Source organism: Myotis daubentonii, chromosome 10 (assembly GCF_963259705.1).
Source record: "Myotis daubentonii chromosome 10, mMyoDau2.1, whole genome shotgun sequence".
In the NCBI taxonomy this organism is placed as follows: domain Eukaryota; kingdom Metazoa; phylum Chordata; class Mammalia; order Chiroptera; family Vespertilionidae; genus Myotis; species Myotis daubentonii.
The window spans coordinates 47,011,419-47,035,379 of record NC_081849.1 but is presented as its reverse complement, the minus strand read 5'-3'; the positions used below and the strand labels follow the sequence as shown (position 1 = coordinate 47,035,379).

At 37.5% G+C, this 23,961-nt stretch overlaps 1 protein-coding gene across 9 annotated transcripts in view; it reads right to left on the bottom strand.

The window, feature by feature from the left end:
* The window catches only part of AKAP9 (A-kinase anchoring protein 9), a 134,822-nt gene that overhangs the window by 91,668 nt on the left and 19,193 nt on the right, over positions 1 to 23,961 (bottom strand). For 6 of the 9 annotated variants that reach the window (XM_059712266.1, XM_059712259.1, XM_059712268.1 and 3 more), the window contains exons 2-7: positions 14,753 to 15,007; positions 11,009 to 11,053; positions 7,187 to 7,240; positions 6,669 to 6,839; positions 4,672 to 4,827; positions 3,662 to 3,859 (exon numbers count right to left, since the gene is read on the bottom strand). In XM_059712266.1, coding sequence (XP_059568249.1) covers positions 3,662 to 3,859; positions 4,672 to 4,827; positions 6,669 to 6,839; positions 7,187 to 7,240; positions 11,009 to 11,053; positions 14,753 to 15,007 — 879 coding nt within the window. The remainder of the gene's footprint in view (positions 1 to 3,661; positions 3,860 to 4,671; positions 4,828 to 6,668; positions 6,840 to 7,186; positions 7,241 to 11,008; positions 11,054 to 14,752; positions 15,008 to 23,961) is intronic. The other 3 variants (XM_059712260.1, XM_059712262.1, XM_059712263.1) reach the window with 3 other exon arrangements.

Genomic DNA, 23,961 nt, shown 5'->3' with positions numbered 1-23,961 from the left:
CAGCTTGTCTCAGTTGATAGAAAATAAAAACCAAATCGGACTTCTGACCCTACAAGTAAAAGACCAGATTCTTTACTATGTAAATTAACCTAGATAATGAATGCTTTCCTGTGCAGTTACTTGAGCAAAATCCTATCAGCTTCTGCGTTGGTATCACATATCCTATCCAATGTCACCATAAGTTATTACCAAGGACTAAGCCTTATGTTAATTTCAGCACTACTGTATGACATTTAAACCAGCTTAATCTCTGAAATCTCAGTGTTTTCGTCTATAAAATAAAGATGATATTTTCTCTATCTCACAGAATATTCTTGACACTAAAATAAATATATTAGTTGTTAAAGCAAAAGAAAGATATTTACATGTAAATATATAAATATAATATAATTGTATACTAGAAAAAAATCTATAAGGCATTTGGAACCTATAAAAAAGTAAAATCGCCAAAACCGGTTTGGCTCAGTGGATAGAGCATCGGCCTGCGGACTGAAGGGTCCCAGGTTCGATTCCGGTCAGGGGCATGTACCTGGGTTGCGGGCACATCCCCAGTAGGAGATGTGCAGGAGGCAGCTGATCAATGTTTCTCTCTCATTGATGTTTCTAACTCTCTATCTCTCTCCCTTCCTCTCTGTAAAAAATCAATAATTTATATTTAAAAAAAAAAAAGAAAGTAAAATCCATTTATTGAGGTCAACTTCAGTTAAACTGTTAAATAAGTAATTAGTCTTGAAAATGTGAACATTGTTATATATCTGTAACATTTCTGTTTCCTGATTTTCTGTGTGGGGGAAAACCCTCACAGAACAGTTTCATTAATTCAAAATTGTCCATCACTTGATATAACTGTAAGCAAACAACAATAATTCTACACTTAACTATTAAACAACAGGAATTCATGGTTCATTTTTCATAGTACTGTTTATTTCAAAATAGATGGTTTTAAAGTACTTATTATTTTATATTGCAAAAAAAGAAAAGACAGCCCTGTGGTTGAAGATATAACCCCTCTACTTCTGGACACAGACCTGAGAGAGTAGGGAATAATATACTTCTTGCCTATGACTATTGCACTGTGGGAAGTTCAGAGGATTAATACAATGTGAGTAACTGGACTTATCAAGCAGTTGTTTAGGGGACTAAGACAGTTTCAACTATCACCCTAATGCTTTAGTCCCTCAGCTACTCTGGTGAAACTACTATTCAGGAGAATTCATTCAAAGGGGAAAAAAAGGAGAAAAATATATAGGTGATGAATTGACAATAAAGTATTCTTGCTAACTTTCAAATCAACCAAGGTTATTCCCCTACATCAATGAATTATTTGAATTTTAAATAATCTTACATTATTCTGCCAACTAAATATAATATAATACAATAAAATTCCATTTCCAGGCTTCTAAACTAGATTGTCTTTCTACTTTCATCATGGAAAGAGTCATTTTCAAAGACTATCATTTTCTAGTTAAACTACTTTTTATTCCCTATACATGTATTACCTAGGTTCTTATGCACACTCCACCTTCTGTCAAAAATGTCTCCCATCTCGTCCTGACTGGTTTGGCTCAGTGGATAGAGCATCGGCCTGCAGGCTGAAGGGTTCCAGGATTGATTCTGGTCAAGGGCACATGCCCGGGTTGTGGGCTTGGTCCCTAGTGGGGGGCATGCAGGAGGCAGCTGATTCATGATTTTCTCTCATCATTGATGCTTCTATCTCTCCCTCTCCTGTCCTCTCTAAAATCAATTTAAAAATATATTTAAAAAAATGTTCTCCCATCTCTATCACTTATTTACCAAATAAGTATTGATTAGCTGTTATGTGCCACACTTATGCCAACTTTCAAGGAAACAAAACACAATTAAAAAGAGATTGTTCCAACTTATTGACCTACTTTATACATCAACTCCTCCCTAAAGCCTACCCTTAATCACTTCCTTTATGAAGCCAGACCTACTCAGAACTTTCAACACATGTTTTACCTACACTTATCCTTGTTTTGTGGTGTCTTGTGTACATGGTCCACTATACCATGAGTTCCAGTGAAGGAAAGAACACATTTTAAGCATCACTATTTCTTGCAGGGGCATGTTACAAAACAGGTGCTCTGTAAACATCTACTTAATGATCTTTAAATCACCTCAGTTGTAAAGCATGACCATTTATTTATCTTAAATTTGTTTCTTTTCTATTTTCCTAAGAGCAAAGTCTCTGAAGTCAGACTATGTAGGTTTAATATTTGGTTCTACCAACTTATTACCTTGTACTTGGGCAAATTGCTTCATCCTGGTTTGCCTTGGTATCCTCAGAAGGTTGTTGTAATGATTTAATAAGTTAACATGTGCAAAATACTTTAAATACTGCCTGGTAGCAAGTGAACAAAAAATAGATGCTAGCTAATACTTTTGCTATTAAACAAATAATACTCTTGTCTTGGAAATTTCTCAACCTCTTGCAGAAGAACCTTCTAAGTTTATAAAAAGTACTGTATTGCATGTACAGTCTGTCCTCATTATTCACAAATTCTGTATTTGTGAATTCATCTACTGCTAACACTTACTTTTAACTCTGAAATCAATCCTCTCAGGCATTTTCAGAAGTGCACAGAGTGGCAAAAAATTTGAGTGGCTGGACATGCATATTTCCAGCTGACATCAAACAAGGCAACCACACTCTGTCTTCTTGTTTCAGCTCTTACATGGGGAAGATGGATGGAGAGGAGAGTAAAGATAGTAGGATGAGTGCAGTGTAGTGCAAGATGTTCTGACTCTGGGCCAGTTGGACAGAATTTGAATCCCAACTCTGGCAACGGTTAGTGGGGTGGCCACAGCCAAGTCACTTAACACTTCTGAACCTCATTTTATCTTTAAAAAAAAATAAAATATAATCTACAAGGATGAGTTGTTTTTAGGATTTAAGATTATAATCTATGTAAGATATGTATGTGTGTGTGTGTGTGTGTGTGTGTGTGTGTGTGTGTGTGTGTGTGTCCAAGGAGCACTCATTTGCTAAGTAAGTGTTCCAGGCAAGTATATAAAACATAACTAGAGTGAATAAAGAGAACTGACTTTATTTTTCCTAACTAAAATCCATGAAAATTCATTTTGCCATAAAAATATTTTCATGCCCAGCCAGGTGTGGCTCAGCGGTTGAGCGTCAACCCAGGAACCAAGAGGTAACCGGCTAGATTCCCAGTCAGGGCATATGCCTGGGTTTCGGGCTCGATCCCCAGTGTGGGGTGTGCAGGAGGCAGCCAATCAATGATTCTCTCTCATCACTGATTTTTCTATCTCTCTCTCCCTCTCCCTTCCTCTCTGAAATCAATAACAATATATTAAAAATATTTTCAGAATTTAATAACCATGGCTAAAATGAGTAGAATACCTGAAGATGAATAAAAATAGACATTCTAGTTATGAATTCTCCTTAAAACTCAGTTTAACAAACTCCTCACTTTCAAGGAACTCCATAATGGGTTATTATCTTAAAACTATTATTGTTAGATTCCTAATGGATTTTGAAACTATTTTACAAACTTAAAGAGCTTTTCTTAAATATAACATTTTGTGATTCATGTATATAACAAAAAGATTAACACTTGCATACAAAACTTGAAAGTTAATTAAAAAGCTGTTAGAAGTTTCCTCTTTAAAATAAACATACCATTTCATATGTTTTAATTTTCTCTTGCAAAAAACTGATTTGCTTTTTGAAGTCATCTTTCTTTTTTTGATAATCTTCTAATAGATGGTCTTGTGCTTCCAGCTGTTGCTGATGAGTGAGAATTTGTTGTTTGGCGTGTAGTAAATCTGCAGCAGTGCTACTGTGAGTGCTGTTTCTCAGAGTCTCACTAGCCTGTAACTTGAAAACAGAAAGAAACCACAAGTATTAAATTCTGAAGTGACTGCACTAAGGAATAGACACCTCGTGGGGGTATTAACTTGGCTCACAATTCTTTCTGGGAACTGAGCTGAATTTACAGGCTTTATACCTCAGCAAACATACTATCATGGCTGATCAGAGAGTATGGGCACATTGTCCAAACTAAACCAATAAGATTATTTTTCCTATGATAAAGCTGGGAAAGTAGTCTAATGAGAGTGGTAAGACTGGGCAGACAAGCAGAGAGAAATGGAGCCCGAAAAACTGTACTTCCTGAATTCCTGAAGACTTTCTAGTCTCTGATCCCAATCTATTTCAGAAGCCTGGTTGCAGTTCTGCCTTGAATTCTGTAGGATAAGTAGGATCCTTACATTAAATTCCCCCTTTTGCTTAAGCTATCTTCAATTATTTTTCATTACTTGCCATCAGAAATCTTGATTAATACAATTAGATTCCTATGACTCTAATTACAATAAAATCATACCAGAGTTGGCAAAGGATGTGACTATATGTTAATTTGTGCAAAACTCTACCCAATCAGATTTATAAGGTTTTGTAGGATTTAAAAATACAGACAAAGGTGAATTACAAATAAATAAAAGCAAGAAGCCACTAAATATGACTTAAATTCTTGGTTAACATAACAACTGGTCTTCACTAGTTTTTTTTTCAACATGATACATAATAGGCAAATGAATTTTAAACAAATTTAAATTTATTTTGGAAAGTGTGAAAAAAGTTCAATTGTTTACTAAAGATCTAATAAACTTTGTTGTATTAGTAATACTTACATGCTGAAATTGAATCTGTAAATTTTGACTTTGTTCTGTCAATTCTAAAAATTCTCTCATTGTCTCATCCTTTTCTCTTCTTGCTTGTTGTAAATTAGCAGTAAGCTGAGTTATGATGCCATCTCTTTGTTTAATAGCAGCTTCAAATTCTTGTAACTAAAAGACATCAGTTAAATTAATAAGTGCTAGACTTACTTTTAAAACAAAACAGATTATTACAGGTAACTGTTCTTTAAAAATATGATTTCAAAATTCACTGGCAGAATTATTACAATTTGTAAGCAACCTTTTCCATATTTGAAGGCTATTACTTCCAAAACAACTTTTAAAAGATTATCTGAACTTAGAAACAAAACATATTATGTCTAACTTGTCCATGTATCTCCTTCTAGAAGGACAGTGCCTTTACACTTAGGAATGCCTCAATCTGTTCCTAGGCAACACTCTCCTGACAGGTTCAATCCGCACTCTTTTCTGGAAAAAATGAAACTGAAATGTATTCTCTCATCCTCATTGATGTTCTATTTCACCTTGTTTTTATAATTGACTGCCAAAAACAACAGATGTCATTTTAACCACAAAGATTACTGACAAGGACTCACTGACATTTTTAATGAGTTTAAATCATCATATTTTGATGTGGTATGCACAATAATTTTCTCTCAGGCTGACTACAAAAAACATCTACTCTACTGAAGTGATTTCAGCCTACCTATCTCATAAAGTTAAATAATAGTCCATGTTTTATTAGCCCTGTTAATGAAATCCTATTTTTAAGTGAAGCTATAATATATATATATATATATACAAATATTATGAGACTAGAGGCTCAGTGCACAAAAATTTGTGCACTCGGGGGTGGGGGGGTCTCTCTCAGCCCGTCCTGTGCCCTCTCGCAGTCTGGGACTCCTCGGGGGATGACCACCTGCTGGCTTAGGCCCGCTCCCTGGGTTACTGGGCCTAAGCTGGCAGTCAGACATCCCTCTGGCAGCCCGGGAGCCCTTGAGGGATGTCCACTTGCCAGAGGAGAGCAGGCCTAAGCTGCAGTCGGACATCCTTAGCGCTGCTGAGGAGGCGGGAGAGGCTCCCACCATCACCGCTGTACTGGCAGCCGTCAGCCTGGCTTGTGGCTGAGCATAGCTCCCCCTGTGGGAGTGCACTGACCACCAGGGGACAGCTCCTGCATTGAGCATCTGCCCCCTGGTGGTGTGTGTCATAGTGACCAGTCATTCCCAGTCGTTCTGCTGTTAGGGTCAATTTGCATATTACCCTTTTATTATATAGGAGTGCCTGGCCAGCCTGGGTGAGGGGCTGATGGCTGTTTGCAGGCTGGCCACAGCCCCTTCAGTGTGAGGGTCCCCACTGGGGTGCCTGGCCATCCTGGGTGAGGGGCTGAGGGCCGTTTGCAGGCTGGCCACAGCCCCTTCATGGTGGGGGATCCTGTTGGGATGCCTGGCCAGTTTGGGTGAGGGGATGAGGGCCTTTTTCAGGCTGGCTAAGCCCCCCAGTGGGGACCCTCACCCCATGAGGGTGTGGCCAGTCTGGGTGAGGGGCTGATGGCTATTTGCAGGCTGGCCACAACCTCCAGCCACTCAAGCTCCCAGTGGAGGCTGGCTGGAAGCAGATATCTGGGATTTATTTGTCTTCTATAATTGAAACTTTGTTGCCATGAGCAGAGGTCACAGCCGGCTCACAGCAGGCGGGAAGCTTGGCTTTCTCCATCGCCTGGGCAACCAAGCCTCCTGCTTGCTCCAGCTCTGAGGCTGCCAGCCACCATCTTGGTTGGGTTAATTTGCATATAGTTGCTCTGATTGGCTGGTGGGTGTGGCTTAGGACATAGCGAAGGTACGGTCAATTAGCATCTTAGTTTTTTATTAGTGTAGATGACCATAAGCTACCATTTAATAACCTTATCTTTAAAACATGTACATATACTGTCATTCAAATTTCCTATTTTTGTTTTTCTGAGTAACAGAAACCACATAAGGTAAACATACTTGCTGTAGTCCTTCAGTCCCATAGGAGGCCCTCATTTCTTCCAGTTCTCTGTTTAGCTCCTCAATTTCATGCTGTTTTCCAACCAATTCATTTTCTGTCATCTCTAGGTGGGTCGGGTTGTACTGTGCTCCATGTTCAGAATAAGAATCATCAACACCAAATTCTTCTTCCTAAATCAATCCAAGATGTTGAAAAATTCAGCACTAGCAACATTCCTCAGGAAGAGGAATTCAAATATTCAAAGCAACGTACACTTTAAGTCATCACCTGGGAGTTTACTGATATGGCAACCGACTTTTTTGTTAATGTAATATATACCTCAAAAGCAAAAACAAGATATCTGCAAATTCTGTTACATTGAGTTTTATAACAAGAGGTGGATACTTTTGTTAAATATTAAAAGCATTTAGGATTCACCCACAGAAAGAAGTACATGCAAGAAAAAACTTTGTTAGTAAGCCAGATGGTTTTAAATAGTATAAAACATTAGTATCATGAGTAGTTTTAAATACTGTACCCTTAATAAATTTGTAGACTTTCCTGTTCTCACCACAAAACTGCAACCATTTACCTGTATAAAAACAATTTCCTGATATATTATGACTTTAAATAGAATTCTATTTAGAGCTAACAATTATATTTCTGTTAACTGTATTCATGTCTCTTTCATGCCTAGGAAAAATGCCTCATTGGCAAAAACAGATATAGTGGTTAAACACAAATTATCTAATGAGTGCTTACTATGCAAAAAGCACTGTACAATACATTTTCTTTTCAGTGATTTAAAGTTCTAAGTGCAGTTTTTTTTGTCTTCATAAGAGCAACTATAAACTTGAAGTTATTGGGTTAACCAACCCTCTTCTACAAAACACTGCCTTAAACTTATTTAAATAATTTTTATGAAGTCCTAATCATTTTTAAAGTGAGGTTGTTTACTGGTACAAATTGATTGAAGGTTGGCAAGCAGGTCTAGAGATAGGAGATGAAGAGGTGAGGAACACTCCTTTAAGAACTTTTTCCTGGGGGCAGTACTATATAGCCATGCCAACCCAATGGACATGGAGATTTTCCATACATATTACTTCCTGTCTCTATCACAGACATTTTGTGGTAGGAAGAAGGATGACTGTTATGTCTTTAGGGCTGACCTGGTGGGAGATTAATTTCAGATCAATCTACTTAACAATCCTCTCTTCCCCTTGCCCCCAACAGTATAAAAATGAACTATATTCCACTCACATCTAAATAATTCACAATTCTATGCTAGTAGAATCCAATACAATGAAGTTTTTACTGTTGAAATACGTAAGACAGAATATCCCGGAATTAGATCCATATGGACCATAACACTTTAAAAACTGAAGATCCTAACTAAGAATTCTTTATCCAAGTTTGATTCCTTTATTTTTTCCCTAAGGATAATTTCTGGAAAGCAAAGCTAAAGTAAACAAACAAACAAAATATCACTTTTATGGCAACATAATATTAAAATCTGTAAACACCAAATTCTTCTTCCTAAATCAATCCTTCAAGAAAGTACAAATAGACACATTTTAAATATAAAAATGTTCTGTAGAGATACATCATATATTACTATTTAGAAAAAAATCACAGGAAAGATCATTTTTTATTTTAAAACTATAAAATGGCATTCACACAAAACTCTTAAAAATATAGTTTTATTGATTTCAGAGAGGAAGGGAGAGGCAGAAAGAGATAGAAACATCAATGAGAATCATCAACCAACTGATCAACTGCCTCCTGCACGCCCCTCACTGGTACTCTGACCAGGAATCAAACTATGACCTTCTGGTTCATAGGTCGACTCTCAACCACTACGCCACACTGGCTGGACTCACACAAAACTTTTTCTTTCAATAAACATTAGTTCAAAAACATTAAAAAAACCTCACTCTTTAATTTATTTATGATTATTACCCTATCCTTATACTTAATTTTGTAGTACATACATTCAAAAATATTAATAATTGATGTTTTAAAAAAATAAGAAGAATCTGATAATTCATAAAAATTCATGAAAATGACAGGAGTTCATATCATAGCTGATTCAGGGAATTGGAGCCAAGTAACTAATGAGGTTAAGATGATCCATTCAAAATCACACTTGAATATCAAACATCACACTGTACACCTTAAATATATATAAAATTTAAATTATAAAATTATACCTCAATAAAACTAAGGCAGCTAGGGAGAAATATAAAATTATATGAAGTATAAAAGAGAAACCCAAGTCAAAGTTGAAAAGCTAAGTTTATACTACTTTATGGCTATAAACAATGTTTCCCAACTTCAGCCAGTCATTTCATAAATGTTATGAATCAAACAAGTGTCTTGGTTAAGAAGTATTAAATAATCAGATAAAATCCATAATAAAATTGTATACTCTACTATCATTTCATCTTTCTATATATAACAAAGCATATTTATCTACCTGTCTTATCTCTACATTACCTATAGCATTTCCCACTTTCTGCTCAAAGGGTATAAATAAAAATATTTCATGTAAATATGGCATTTTGGATATGAAATGACCCTTCATTGAGGACTAAACAGACCATGCATAATTTAAATTAATTCATAAAAAGTATTTTAGCCTGATTTCTCTAGTATATGTAATTGGACATGTATTTATACAAAACAGATCTTTCATAGGTCACAGGATAAAAATATCTAATTCTTCTAGGCTTGAATCCATTTTTCAACCCAATAAGTATATAAGCCATAGAAGTCAAGAACATTAAGCTCATACCATAATCTGTATTTATAAAATTTCCAAAATAAGTTCTAAATTAATATATAACCAGAATCTAAGATCCTTCTGAGAATAACTTAATAAAAGAATTTTCATCACTCACTTATTTCATATATAGTGTGAAGAAAAGTATTAATACTGAGAAGCCACAAAAGATAACAAATAAACAAGGTTTGCAAACTGTTTTTTATATACCAAAACACCATACTAAATATCATCAAATAACCCTCTCAACTACCCTGTGAGATAGATATTATTAAAGCCCCTACTCTTTTTAAAAATATATATTTTATTGATTTTTTTACAGAGAGGAAGGGAGAGGGATAGAGAGTTAGAAACATCGATGAGAGAGAAACATCGATCAGCTGCCTCCTGCACACCCCCCACTGGGGACATGCCCGCAACCAAGGTACATGCCCTTGACCAGAATCAAACCTGGGACCCTTCAGTCCGCAGGCCAACGCTTTATCCACAGAGCCAAACCGGTCAGGGCTAAAGCCCCTACTCTTTATATCACTTTAATCGCTACATACCAGAAAATAATGATATTTAGACAAGATACAAGATATGTGGTCTATGATAAAACCATGAAATTTCGAAAATTTAGAAAACTCAAGGGCAAACCAGAGCAGCCAAGATTAATAAATTGCAAATATGGCATTTGTAGTGGTTATAATACAGGGGTTGACAAAAGTAGGTTTGCAGTTGTTAGTACACAAAACAGATTTATTCTTGTACTATTTATTAATGATTGTATTTATTATTATTATTATTATTATTATTAACCTACTTTGCCCACCTCTGTATATGTGTTGCCTTAAAAAGTAATTTTATGGGGGACAAGGGTAGAGGGGGTGTTACTGAAAAGTAATGCCTAAATAGGGCATCGATTTATTTATTTAACCCTGGTCAATTATCTTCCTGACCAGCTTACTAATAAGTATATTCCCAGCTTTTAAACACATAATTGGCAATCCAAAACAGTAATACATTTGTTTAAGAACAGGGAAGTTATATTTTAATATTAGAAATCTACAATAAATAAAAACTTATGGAATATACTGAGTTACTGAACCATTCAGAGTAAGGAATAAAATTTTTCCATGTCCTCACAATCTGGAACAAAGAAACAACAATCATATCTAAAAAAATAAGAAAAAGTTAATAAACTGACATATATTCATTACTAATACATAAAGAAGGTATTTCCTAAGATGGCCAATGCCTACATCAGCTTTGATCATTACTGTGTTAAATATGGATACCTTATAATAATCACTTATCCAGAAAACCAGAATCAAACACTCCTAGAAACAGAAAATAAAGGATTTTATCTAATTAAGGACCAAGCTTTCATACAATTTAAGACCTTAGTTAAAATCTGGGAAAAAAAATTATCAGAAAAGCATAATCTTCAGGTTTTCTAGGTCATCATGTTATGCTATATTTTGTTAAATTTATAAAAATACAGAACCATGTGAGCTATAAGAAGTAAAGTACTAATAGTCAATAACAGTTTCAAGAATAATACAAATGATCAATCATAATATTATTTATTCTTACCTCTGAACTATAATCTTCGGCTGTGGTTGAAATTTCACTTTCTGGCTAAAACAAAAGTGAAAATTGATTACATTAAGGCCCTTTACCATCTAAACATTGTATTTTATTAACCTATTACTATTGGTGCACATAAAATTATCACTAAAAAACTGTAAAAATTATTCAGATCTTTAAAATTTTCACTCTGATTAACAATGGCTAAATAACACATCTAAAATTTAGCACTAGGCATTTTTCTTTATATAAAAGTATCAAGAGGTACTTTCACACCAGGTCTTGTATCACTAAGAATCATTTGTAAGACAAAGGCACCAATTAAGATATCATCCCACTAATTCTTGTGTCTCTTTTAAATAAAAAAGTCCTGCCCATGTTTCTCAGTGGTTAATGTGTTGATACAATGAAGGATTGTGGGTTCAATTACCAGTCTAGGGAACATACTTGGGTTGCAGATTCGATTCCTGACCCCCATCGAGGTGAATGTGGGAGGCAACCAATGAATATTTCTCCCTCTCTGTCTCTCTTTCTCTCCCCCTCTCCCTCCCTCCCTTCTACTCTCTCTCTCTAAAAAAAAAAAAAAAAAAAAAAAAAAAAAAAAAATCAATGGAAAGAGTATCCTTGGACAAGGATTAAAAAATAAAAAATAGCCTGGCCGGCATGGCTCACTGATTGAGCATTGACATCTGAACCAGGAGGTCCCAGTTCAATTCCCAGTTGTGGCTGGATCCCCAGTAGGGGCATGCAGGAGGCAGCTGATCAATGATTCTCTATCACTGATATTTCTCTTTCTCTCTCTCTCTCTCTCTCTCTCTCTCTCTCTCTCTCTCTCTCTCTCTCTCTCTCTCTTCCTCCCTCCCTCCCTCCCTCCCTCTCTCCCTTCATCTCTGGAATCAATAGAAATATTTTTTAAAAAAATAAATTTAAAGATCCTAATATGTTAGTAAAAAAGTCCAAATTCTTCAAAAGGAAAAATCATTAAATCTTGATGCTAGAAAAGTAATAACAACTTGAAGAAAAATAACTTTTGTTGTTAACACCTTTGCAGCTTATAAAGCACTGTTAAAGACATTCTTTCATCCTTACATCCCTGGGATTTGGGTATGAAGCCAGTGATTTTCCTAAGCTGCCCTTAGCTGAGAAGTACTGTCCTAAGAAGGAAGAGTCAAGGAGAAAACCTAAATTTTCACTCTTCTCCCTCTCAAGTAAGAAACTCGTTTTACAAGTGAGAAAAAAAGGCCCAGATATTTCACCTCTTCATTCAACAAATATGAACCATCACTGTTTCCTTTCTGATCTACTTATGGATATTTTATTCATCATTCAAGACCAACTTTAAGTCTACCACCTCTATGATATAGTAACTGATGCCAGGAACAGGAAAAAGTCCTACCCCTATTCTAAAATTCTGTAGCAGTGATTCCTAACTCATGTGACCCTCTTTTAAATTTAAAATATTTTCATGACAGAAGCCCTCCATGGTTCACTTGCTTATGCATATTGTGTACTAAAAACAGTGGTACTGAAGATAAGAAGACACACTTTGCACTCAGAAATTCCAAAACTAGTGAAGAACCCAAATGCAGAAAAAACATAATGAACATTTCTTCAAACCAAATCAAACACCAGAACTGCCCTATTATATTATTTAAAAGGTCCAAATTTCAACATAAAATTTCAAGATATACAAGAAAGAAAGAAAGTGTGGCCCATACACAAGAAAAATAGTCAGTAGAAAGTGTCTCTGCCCCTAGCCGGTTTGCTCAGTTGGTTGAACGTTGGTCTGCAGACTGAAAGGTCCCAGGTTCGATTCCGGTCAAGGGCACATGCCCGGGTTATGGGTTCAATCCCCAGTAGGGGGCATGGAGGAGGCAGCTGATCAATGATTCTCTCTCATCATTGATGTTTCTATCTCTTTCTTCCTCACCCTTCCTCTCTGAAATCAATAAAAATATATTTTCTAAAAAAGAAAAGACCCCTGATTGGTTTGGCTCAGTGGATAGAGCGTCAGCCTGCAGACTCAAGGGTCCTGGGTTCGATTCTGGTCGGGGGCATGTGCCTTGGTTGCGGGCACATCCCCAGTAGGGGGTGTGCAGGAGGCGGCTGATCGATGTTTCTCTCTCATCAATGTTTCTGACTCTCTATCCCTTTCCCTTCCTCTCTGTAAAAAAATCAATAAAATATATTAAAAAAGAAGAAAAGAAAATGTCTCTGAGGAAACACAGATACTGGATTAATAAACAAAGACTTTAAACTAGGTATTTCAAGTATAGTCAAATAAATGAAGAAAGTGTCTAAAAAACTAAAGGAAAGTATTAAAATGTTTTGCCAAATACAGAATATCAAGAAAGAGAGAGCATTCTAAAATAAGTTAAAAAAAAATTCTGGTGTTAAAAATAAGTGAAATGAAAAATTCAACAAAGGGGTTTAACAGCAGATCTAAGGATGAAGAATAAAGAATCAGCAAATTGCAAAATAGTTCAACTGAAATTATCCAGTTTGAAGTAAAGAAAGAAAAAATAAATAAGAAAAATGAACAGAGCATCAGAGATCTGTGCAACAATATAACACATACTAACATATGCATAATGGAAAACGCAGAAGGAGAGGAAAGGGGCAAAAAGAATATCTGAGGATATAATGGCTGAAAACTTCCCAAATTAATGAAAAACATTAATCTACACATCGAAGATGCTCAACAAACTCCAAGCAGGAAAGACTAAAAAAGATACATTCTTATGATAAATAACAAATCTGACATTCCTGACCTCATTAATAAAGTTCAAATCCCTATATGTCTAAATCAGCGGTTCTCAACCTGTGAGTCGCGACCCCTTTGGCGGTCGAACAACCCTTTTATAGGGGTCGCCTAAGACCATCCTGCATATCAGATATTTACATTACGATTCATAACAGTAGCAACATTACAGTTATGAAGTAGCAACGAAAATAATTTTATGGTTGGGTCAGAACATGAGGAACTGTATTTAAAGGGCCAGAAGGTTGAGAACCACTGGATCTTTCTGTTTCTACATAAATATGCCAAAGCCCAATCCAAACTGTAATAATCTCCCTTTTCTAACACTGTTCTTCCTAGGCATTCCATAATTCTCTACTCCTGGTCTCAGCTGGTAATTCCACCATCCCATCCACTATCCTAAACCACTCTTAACTTCTCCCTCATTTCTATATTTTGGAAAATTACATCACTAAGGGGAGGGAGAAAATTAGTATTCATTGAGCACTTTCGATGGGGTAGGTGCAATCTCCTGCCTTTCATCATTACCACCATCCCATCCCCATCACTGTGATCCATTTAAAACTAAACTACTTATGGTTTCCAAATCATATCACAATGTTTCATGTCTTTTTGAACGCAGTCTCTCTGGCACAGAGATGGCATCCCTACTTCTTTGCCTCTAGCAAAATAACCACATAAGGCTGATTTAGGCATTCTTCCAAATCATGATACTCTAGGGTACCATGTACACTGTTGCTAGCAAAACTCTAATCAGGGTACATGGCTATTTTACATCTGCCCTCCCCACTAGATTGACTTTCCTAATGGACAAAACTGTCATATTTACCTTGGTAACCTTGGTGCTCAATCCTTGGTATATAACAGTTGCTTAATAAATGTTTATTGAATAAAGCTCATAAAAACTGCATAGGGTGCTAATGAGTGTTGTCATTACAATAACTTTCCACTTACAATTTTAATGTTTAAAAATCTGGATGAATACTTACTTCAACAGAGAAGACCTGGTTATGTTTGATTATTTCTCCACTGTGTAGTGTTTTCATTACTGTGGATTCAGGAGTCACGACTGATCCTACTCCCTGAGAACTATTCATATACATCTCATCACTCTGTGATTGTTCAATATTCAAAGCATGGTATGCTGATACATCAAGTTTACTGCTTGAAGTATTTTTCTTTTTTTTCTTCTTAGAAGGATTCTGCCCATCACACTGAGCTTTCCTTTGTCGAAACTGGGCAAGCTACAAAAAAAAAAAAAAAAAAGAGAGAGAGAGAGAGGAAAAAAGAAAGAAAGAAAGAAAGAAAGAAAGAAAGAAAGAAAGAAAGAAAGAAAGAAAGAAAGGAAGAGAGAAAGAAAGAAAGAAAGAAGAAAATGAGATTGTCATTACTCTTAAAGATGATTTTTCTTTATCACCACTAAGAGAAAAACAGCTTTGGAGTCACTTTCTTTAAATCTTCACTAAAATGATAAAATAAAGGACAATTGTTGGTCTTTAATATATTAATAACTACTGAATTGCAAGGAAATTAGTATTTCTGAATGAATGCTTTTTAAATATTCAGAACTAAAAATTCCAGGTCTAAAAAAATACATATTAGCCCAGAGTTGGGCAGAATAAGGGAAACAGGCACTCTCACGCAACACTTGGTGAGAGTGTAAACTCTGGATGTGAGATTATATGAAAATATAAGAGCTCTAGATAAATTTGCTTTGTGGAATTTCTGGGACTTCTACTAATTTATACTACTACTAGGGGCCCGGTGCACGAAATTCGTGCACTGGGTGTGTGGGGGGGAGTGTCCCTCAACCCAGCCTGCCCCCTCTCACATACTGGGAGCCCTCAGGCGTTGACCCCCATCACTCTCCGATCGCAGGATCGGCCCCTTGCCCAGGCCTGACGCCTCCGCCAGAGGTGTCAGGCGTGGAAAAGGGACCCCCATCTCCCCCCGATCACTGGCTCTGGCCCCCGCCCAGGCCTGAGGCCTCTGGCCCAGGAATCATGCCTGGGCAGGGGACCCCCATCTCCCTCTGATCGCTTGCTCCACCCCCCGCCCAAGCCTGACGCCTCTGACCCAGGCTTCAGGCCTGGGCAAGGGGACCCTCATATCCCCCCAATCCCCGGCTCCGCCCCCCACCTAGGCCTGATGCCTCGGCCAGAGGAGTTGACCCTCATCACCCTCCGATCATCAATCACTGGATCGGCCCCTTGACCAGGCCTGAGGCCTCCGGCAGAGGTGTCAGGCCTGGGCCGGGGACCCCCAGCTCCCCGCGGTTGCAGGCTCCGCCCCTGCCCAGGCCTAACGCCTCTGGCCTAGGCGTCCGGCCCGGGCAGCGGGGACCCACAGCTGCAGCGGCCCCGCGATTGTGGGCTCCGCTTTAGGCCCAGGCAAGGGACCCCTAGCTCCCGGGACTGCCAGCTTTGACCGTGCCCAGCTCCCATCGCTGGCTCCACCCCTACTTCCTGCTATCACTGGCCAGGGCGGAAAAGGCACCTGATTCTCCGATCATGGCTGGGGGGCAGGGCAAAGGCGGCCCCAGGGCCGCCTTTGCCCTGCCCCCCAGCTCTTAGCTCCCCCCTGGGTTTCCGATCACTGTCAGTGGCAGGGGGCTTCTTCCTGCTTTCCCTTTCACCTCTCTGCATTGTGCCTACATATGCAAATTAGCCACCATCTTGTTGGCAGTTAACTGTCAATCTTAGTTGGCAGTTAACTGCCAATCTTAGTTGGCAGTTAACTGCCAATCATAATTGGCAGTTAATTTGCATATAGTCCTGATTAGCCAATGAAAAGGGTATCGTCGTACGCCAATTACCATTTTTCTCTTTTATTAGTGTAGATAATTAGTCCATGCAAAAAGATTTAGCTATACAAATGATCACTGCAGCCTTGTTTATAATGGGGGAAAATTAGAAATAATTTTAATATCAAACAAAAGTACTTCTCACCACTTAATCATCAGAATTTATGCCATGTCCTAGTGCCACTTATACTTATCATTTACTTAATATGTTTTAACTTATATGCTTTTCTTATTTAAATTTATTTTATAAGGAGATTTTCTACCCCTGATATAAATTAATAGCCAGTATCACTTGTGATTTAACAAAATAGTAAACAGAAATAAAAATAATGAAAAATAAAGCGACACTTTTAAAAGTTTTAGTTAAATATTACTGCTGAAGTTTATAAAAGAAACAGGCAAGTGTGAGAAGGGTATAAAGGATATATGAGCATCAAATAGACTTTTGGTTTCCCATTAGCAGATGTACTTAAATCTAGAAAGGTGGTAACTTTCTTCTAATACTATCCCGTGTCATTTAATACCGGATTAGGATATCATCTAAAATATCTGTCACCACCTAAAATCAGAAGTATGTACTATTATTGTATGTAACACTGAATTAACTCAATTAAAATAATATTAATATAACCCATTATTCATAATAAAGATGTTTATGACACAGTAGTAGTTATAAAATAATATTGCAATGTATTCTTTTCCTTAATAAAAGGAAAATTATGTGCATCTTTTTTAACAAAGACAAGCAGGCTTCAGGCTTACAGCTTTCATCAATTCATTCTAACTAGCTTGAATTTTAATAACATACATAGGCATAGGCAAATTCTGAAAGAATATAACCATAATAACTCTGGTATATATCTGGACTTGAGATTACAGGTACTTTTCCTTATATTCATTCAAAAATGTCTTTTTTATGTAATAAATTTTCTAAATTTAATGAAGCAATTACTAACCACTGATTCCTAAACTGAATTTGAGCTCTTGATCATTCTAGAGAAGAGAAACAAAAACATAAGAACAAGTGTAAGCCCCTGGTGCCTTAAAACGAAGAAATATACTACCAGTAAATTAGTAACATAACTATTAATTAGACTAATTACAAAGATGACCATTAAATTTCTCATAAGGTATTAAAGCAATCTTAATAATGATGTTGATATCATTAACTATCAAAATATGTGACCAATACAAGAACCTATAGAATAACACACAGCATATTGTATCCTTATTTTCTCTGCTGTAGATGAAGAAAAGTATATAACATTAATAAGAAAGTCTAATTCATAACTCAGAACTATCTAAAAACTGACCTTGTAGAATATAAAAATATATCACATTTAATCTCCCCTCCCCCAGCTATTTAGCAACTAGCCAGTTATTCTACTTCATGTCTGCTTAAGGAACAGATGCAACACCAGTTGCCTCTATTTGTACATTATTAAGCTGCAGGAATGCATTTACTACTTTGAGGATAGCAGATTCATTCTTAAAAATAAACCAACTGAAACACCATTATGTATTATCTATAAATAGAACCCCAAATCCAGGCACATCATTTTTTAAAAGATCTCTCAGACAGAATGCAAAATCAAGAAAAATATTAATGAAATTCTTTCTAAAAATATATATTTTAATTGATTTCTGAGAGGAAAGTAGAGAGAATAGAAACATCAACGATGAGAGAGAATCACTGATCAGCTGCCCCACACTGGGGATCTAGTCTCAGACCGGGCATGTGCCCTGACTGGGAATCAAACTGTGACCTCCTGGTTCATAGGCCGATGCTCAACCACTGGGCCACATTGGCCGGGTAATAATGACATTCTTAATATTTGTGCTCAATTTCAAAAGCCTCTTGAAAGCCCAAGTTATCTGTGTTAGAAAATATATTCAGATAGCAGATGATAGCAGGACAAAGATGAAGATTCTGTTTAAAATTTCAACTCTGTTAAATTACATATATCCATATCTACAAAAGGCTAAGTTGACTCACGCATGCGCGACACACATAAAGCTCTTGCTGGCGCCAATCGCACACATGTATTTGCATGTGTTTCCATCTGTTATTGTCGATCGATCATGAATTTGGTTGACACTTCTATTATAGAGAAAGGGTGAATACGATATTAAAATATTTCTTCTAATTAATTTCCTTTCAATATGCACGAATTTGTGCACTGGCCACTAGTGTATATGCAATTTATGTTTAATATTTACTTATATGTACAAACATATAACCAAGAAGAAAACTAAAACTGCATTATAAAAAGTTTAATGTAAAAAAATATCTGGCCCTGGCCAGTGTGGCTCAGTTCATTGGGCGTTGTCCCTTGCATGGAAAGGTTGCCAGTTTGATTCCTGGTGAAGGTACATGCCCGGGTTGCAGGCTCAATCCCCAGTAGGGGGCATGCAAGAAGCAGCAGATGGATGTTTCCCTCTCACATCAATGTGTCTCTCCTTCCCTCCCCTTCCTTTCTTTCTAGAAATCAATAAAAAATATTTTAAAACATACTCTGTCTGAAACAATAGTATCCATTACGAAATGAACTGAAGTGAAAAAGTTATAGATATAGAATAAAAAGTATAATGGTTCTATTATAGTGTTCAGAATGAATTATGTCTAAGGGCATAAAATTACCAAGACATTGTTTCAGACCTGCCACTGATTATATGAATAATATTTTTTCAGAAAAATTAACCAGAAGGCAAAATCCATGAGGATAAGAACTTTGGTTCACTGCTATATTTTCAAAGGCTAGAACAGTATTTCATAAATACATGTTGAGTGAAAAATGAATAACTTATCTTTTACTATTAAGTAATCATTTTAAGTACTAAGAATTAAGATGACATAGTAGGCATATCGAATTCTATTATATAAAAAAGTTCCGGAGAGGGAAAATGGCGGAGGTATAAACGGACGTGTCCGGTGCCTTGTCCTGGAGCAGATAAGGGTGAGCAGCTGAAACGGGTAACATGCAGCCCGAATAGGCAGAGGATTTTCGGCTGGGAGACTGTCTGCAGCTAGGAAAGACCGAGAACCCCCAGGAAAAAAAGGACGGTTGGAGACTGCAGCTGAAGCCTCTCGTGGTGCGCCAGCAAAGCAGCGGAGACTGCGCCATCTTGGGTGGTTGTTGCCGGCATCCAGAGACCAGCTACTAACCTGGAAACAAGGGATCTCAAGCAGCGGGACTGCGTGAACTCAGACGAGCACTGCTTCTTCTCACGGAAAGGTGGGACATCCCCTAAAGGTGCGGTTTGCAGTTCGGGTTGGAGGGAGGACCAAGCTCGCACGCCCGCGCGGGGTGGAATCTGCGCCCCACAGAGTCCGCAGCCGTTGGGACCAGCGTGACCCGCGAGTGGGGAAGGGGCCCCACAGGGCTGCTGGCAGAAGGGAACGCGAAAAATGAGCCCATAGCTGGACTGGATGTAAAGGAGCAGCCTTGGACTTTGCCAATCTGCTGGCTGCTTGGTGCCAGGGGCGAGTGGGCGCGCGGAGACTGCGCGCGGAGACTGTGCGCAGACCTGGAAGGTGGAGGCTTGCGAATTCGCACAACTATCAGGCTCTTGTTACAGTTCCCCTTAGATCCGTGCATTTGATTATTAAACCCAGTGCATGGGATTCCCCAGTTGGGGTCATTCGCAGAGCCTGTAGGGGAAAGTTCTTTTTGGGGAGCCTGGGAAACAGCGGGCAGTGGCAAGGAACCAGCTCTGGGCAGTGGTCTTTCCCAAATCAGTTCCAAATACCATAGAGGAAAAAAAACACACAAAAAACCCTACTGATAGAGAGGACTTATAGCCTCGGAGGTCAATCCAGACACACTGCCACCCAGAGGCAGAGCCACGAACTGTCTCTTCTGTGATCACAAATAAAGGCAGTCTGGTAAACAAATACAACCTGCCTTAAAATCAGGTCTGTGGTTTACTGCACGGAGGGACAGTGTATCGCAGGGAAGTTCAACACTCCCCTGAATGCCTGGCAGGACTGAGGCGTGCCAAAAAGAAGAGTGGAAGATCTGAAGCACCTTCACTTCTGAATATTTTTATATATATATATTTTTTTAATTCTTTTTTCACCATTTCATTAAGAACCTATTTTATTATTTTTTTAATCACTTGATTTTACCTTTTTAATTACTACATTTTTTTAACCAGTATTATTGCTATCCTTTTACCATTTTTTCAAGTGTCATTTTATTTTTTATTTTATTTTTTATTTTTCTTTATTTTATTTTGGGATTAGTGTTCTACACTCTATTTTCATCGTTCCTTTAGCATCATTTCTCTCTATCTCACATTTACCCTTAAGCCAAAACTCTCTTCCTCACTTTTCCCCTTTTGTTGTCCTGTTTCTCTTACCCTATTCCTGCTCTGGATTTTCCCTATTCCTTCTTTCTACTCACTGTCTAAATTTCAACCTACTTATATATCTAATTTCCAATCCCTCGCTCTAAATCCATATACACCTCTCTCTTATCTTTCTTCATTATCTAATTTTTTTTCTCTCTCTCTCTCTCTGTCATTTTGCTAGTGTTTGCTTGATTTTGAGTATATTGGGGTTTTTTATGCTTGTGTGGGAAATTGTTTGGTTTTTCATTTTCATTTTTCTGTTTTGCTTACTTTTATTTTATCTGGTTATTTTTGTGCTTCTGTTTTCCCTTGCCTCGCTTGATATTGGTGGTTGATTGTAGTTTGCATTAGTCTCCAGGGATCTGCTGCTGGAGTTCATTGAGATTGGTTGTGGTTCTCTTGGAGATTTCTCCCCATACAAATAGCCTCTTCCCCACCTCTATTTCATTCTCTTACTTTTTTTTTTTTTGTCTTTTTGTTTTTTTCTTCTCTCCCTTTTCCCAATCTCATTTCGGCACTCCTTTTTGTTTTTTATTTTTCTCTTTAATCTTTTTCTCTTTTTTCTTCTTTATCCCCTAATTCTCTTAGCTCGGGGGGGTCACCTTTATTTGGGGTTATTAATATCGTGAATGCATTTAGTTCGGTGCCTTGTACGTTGTGCCTTGTTGTGTTGTATTTTGTGCCTTTGAATCAGCGCAGCAGAGAGAGAACTACATAACCAAACACCTTGAGAAGAGAAATCATGGTGAAACAAAGAACCAACCCAAATATGAAAGAAAAACAGACATCATCAGAAAAGGAAGTAAACGAAATGGAGGCAATGGAGGCAAGCAACCTGTCAGAGAAAGAATTCAGAGTAATGGCCATAAGGTGGATGAAAAGAATGGAAGACCAATTCAACAATATGTGTAGGAAGCAAGAGGAAATGAAGAAGAACCAAGAGGAAATGAAGAGAAACCAAGAAGAAATGAAAAATGACATCACTGCCATAAAGAACTCAATAGAAAGCATCAACAGTAGACTAGAAGAAGCAGAGGACTGGATCAGCGAGCTAGAAGACAAGGTAGAAAAAAATACCCAAACAGAACAGCTTCTAGAAAAAAAAATTAAAAAGCAGGAGGAGAGCCTAAGAGAACTCTGGGACAATGCTAAAGGAAACAACATCTGAATAATAGGGGTGCCAGAAGGAGAGGAAACTGAGCAAGGAATAGAAAACCTGTTTGAAAAAATAGTAACAGAAAATTTCCCTGATATAGGGAGGAAAAAACTCACACAAATCCAAGAAGCTCACAGAGTCCCAAACAATATGAACCCGAAAAGACCGACACCAAGGCACATAATAATTAAATTGGCAAACACCAACAACAAAGCAAGAATCTTAAAAGCAGCCAGAGAGAGACAGAAAGTTATCTACAAAGGATCCCCCATCAGACTAGCGACCGATTTCTCAACAGAAACACATCAGGCAAGAAGGGAATGGAATGAAATATACAAAGTCATGCAAAGGAAGGGTCTGAATCCAAGAATACTATACCCAGCGAGGCTATCAATAAAAATTGAGGATCAAATCAGGAGCTTCACAGACAAAAACGGTCTATGGGAGTTTATTACAACCAAACCAGCAATGCAAGAAATGCTAAAGGGTCTGCTGTAAATAGAAAAAACAGGAAACAAAGAAGGAACGCAGCGGTAAAGAACAAAAATGGCGACTAACAAGTTTCTATCAATAATAACTTTAAATGTAAATGGATTAAATTCCCCAGTCAAAAGGCATAGGGTAAATGAGTGGATAAGAAAACATGACCCATATATCTGCTGTCTACAGGAAACCCACCTCAGAAAAAAAGATGCACACAGACTGATGGTGAAGGGATGGAAAAAGGTTTTTCAGGCCAATGGAAGTGAAAAAAAAAGCCGGGGTAGCAATACTTATATCTGACAAATTAGATCTCAAAGTGAAGGACATAAAAAGAGATCAAGAAGGCCACTTCATAATACTAAAGGGAGCAGTCCAACAAGAAGAAATAACTCTGGTAAATATATATGCACCCAATACAGGAGCACCCAAATACATAAGAAATCTTCTGGAGGAGATCAAGGGAGAGATTGACAGCAATACAATCATAGTAGGGGACCTTAACACCCCATTATCTCCACTGGACAAATCCTCTAAACAGAAACTCAGCAAAGAAACATCAATCCTAAATGACTCACTAGATCAGATGGAAGTAATTGACATCTTCAGAACATTTCACCCCAAAGCCACAGAATATACATTCTCCTCAGGTGCACATTTATCATCTTCAAAGATAGACCATATATTGGGTCACAGACAAAGTCTCTTCAAATTCAAGAAAATTGAAATCATATCAAGCATCTTCTCAGACCACAAAGGCATAAAACTGGAAATCAACAACAAAAACAATCCAAAAAAATCACAAACACATGGAGACTAAATAGCATGCTATTAAACAACGACTGGCTTACCAGTGAGATCAAAGAAGAAATACAAAACATCATGGCAACAAATGACAATGAAAACACAACAATCCAAAACCTATGGGACACAGCAAAAGCAGTCTTGAGAGGGAAGTTCATAGCTCTACAAGACTACTGCAAGAAACAAGAAACAATGAGAATAAATGACCTAACTCTACAACTCGAAGAGTTAGAAAGAGAGCAACAAAAAAAGCCCACTGTAAGCAGAAGGAAGGAAATAACAAAGATCAGAGAGGAGATAAACGACATAGAGACCAAAAAAAAAATACAAAAGATCAACAAAACCAAGAGCTGGTTCTTTGAAAGGATAAACAAGATTGATACACCTCTAGCCAGGCTCACCAAGAAACAAAGAGAGAGGACCCAAATAAACAAAATCAGAAATGAAAGAGGAGAAATAACCTCAGACCCCATAGAAATACAAAGGATTGTTAGAAAATACTATGAACAACTCTACTCCAACACACTAGACAACCTGGAGGAAATGGACATATTCCTAGATAAATACAACCTTCCAAAACTTAACCAGGAAGAATCTAAAAA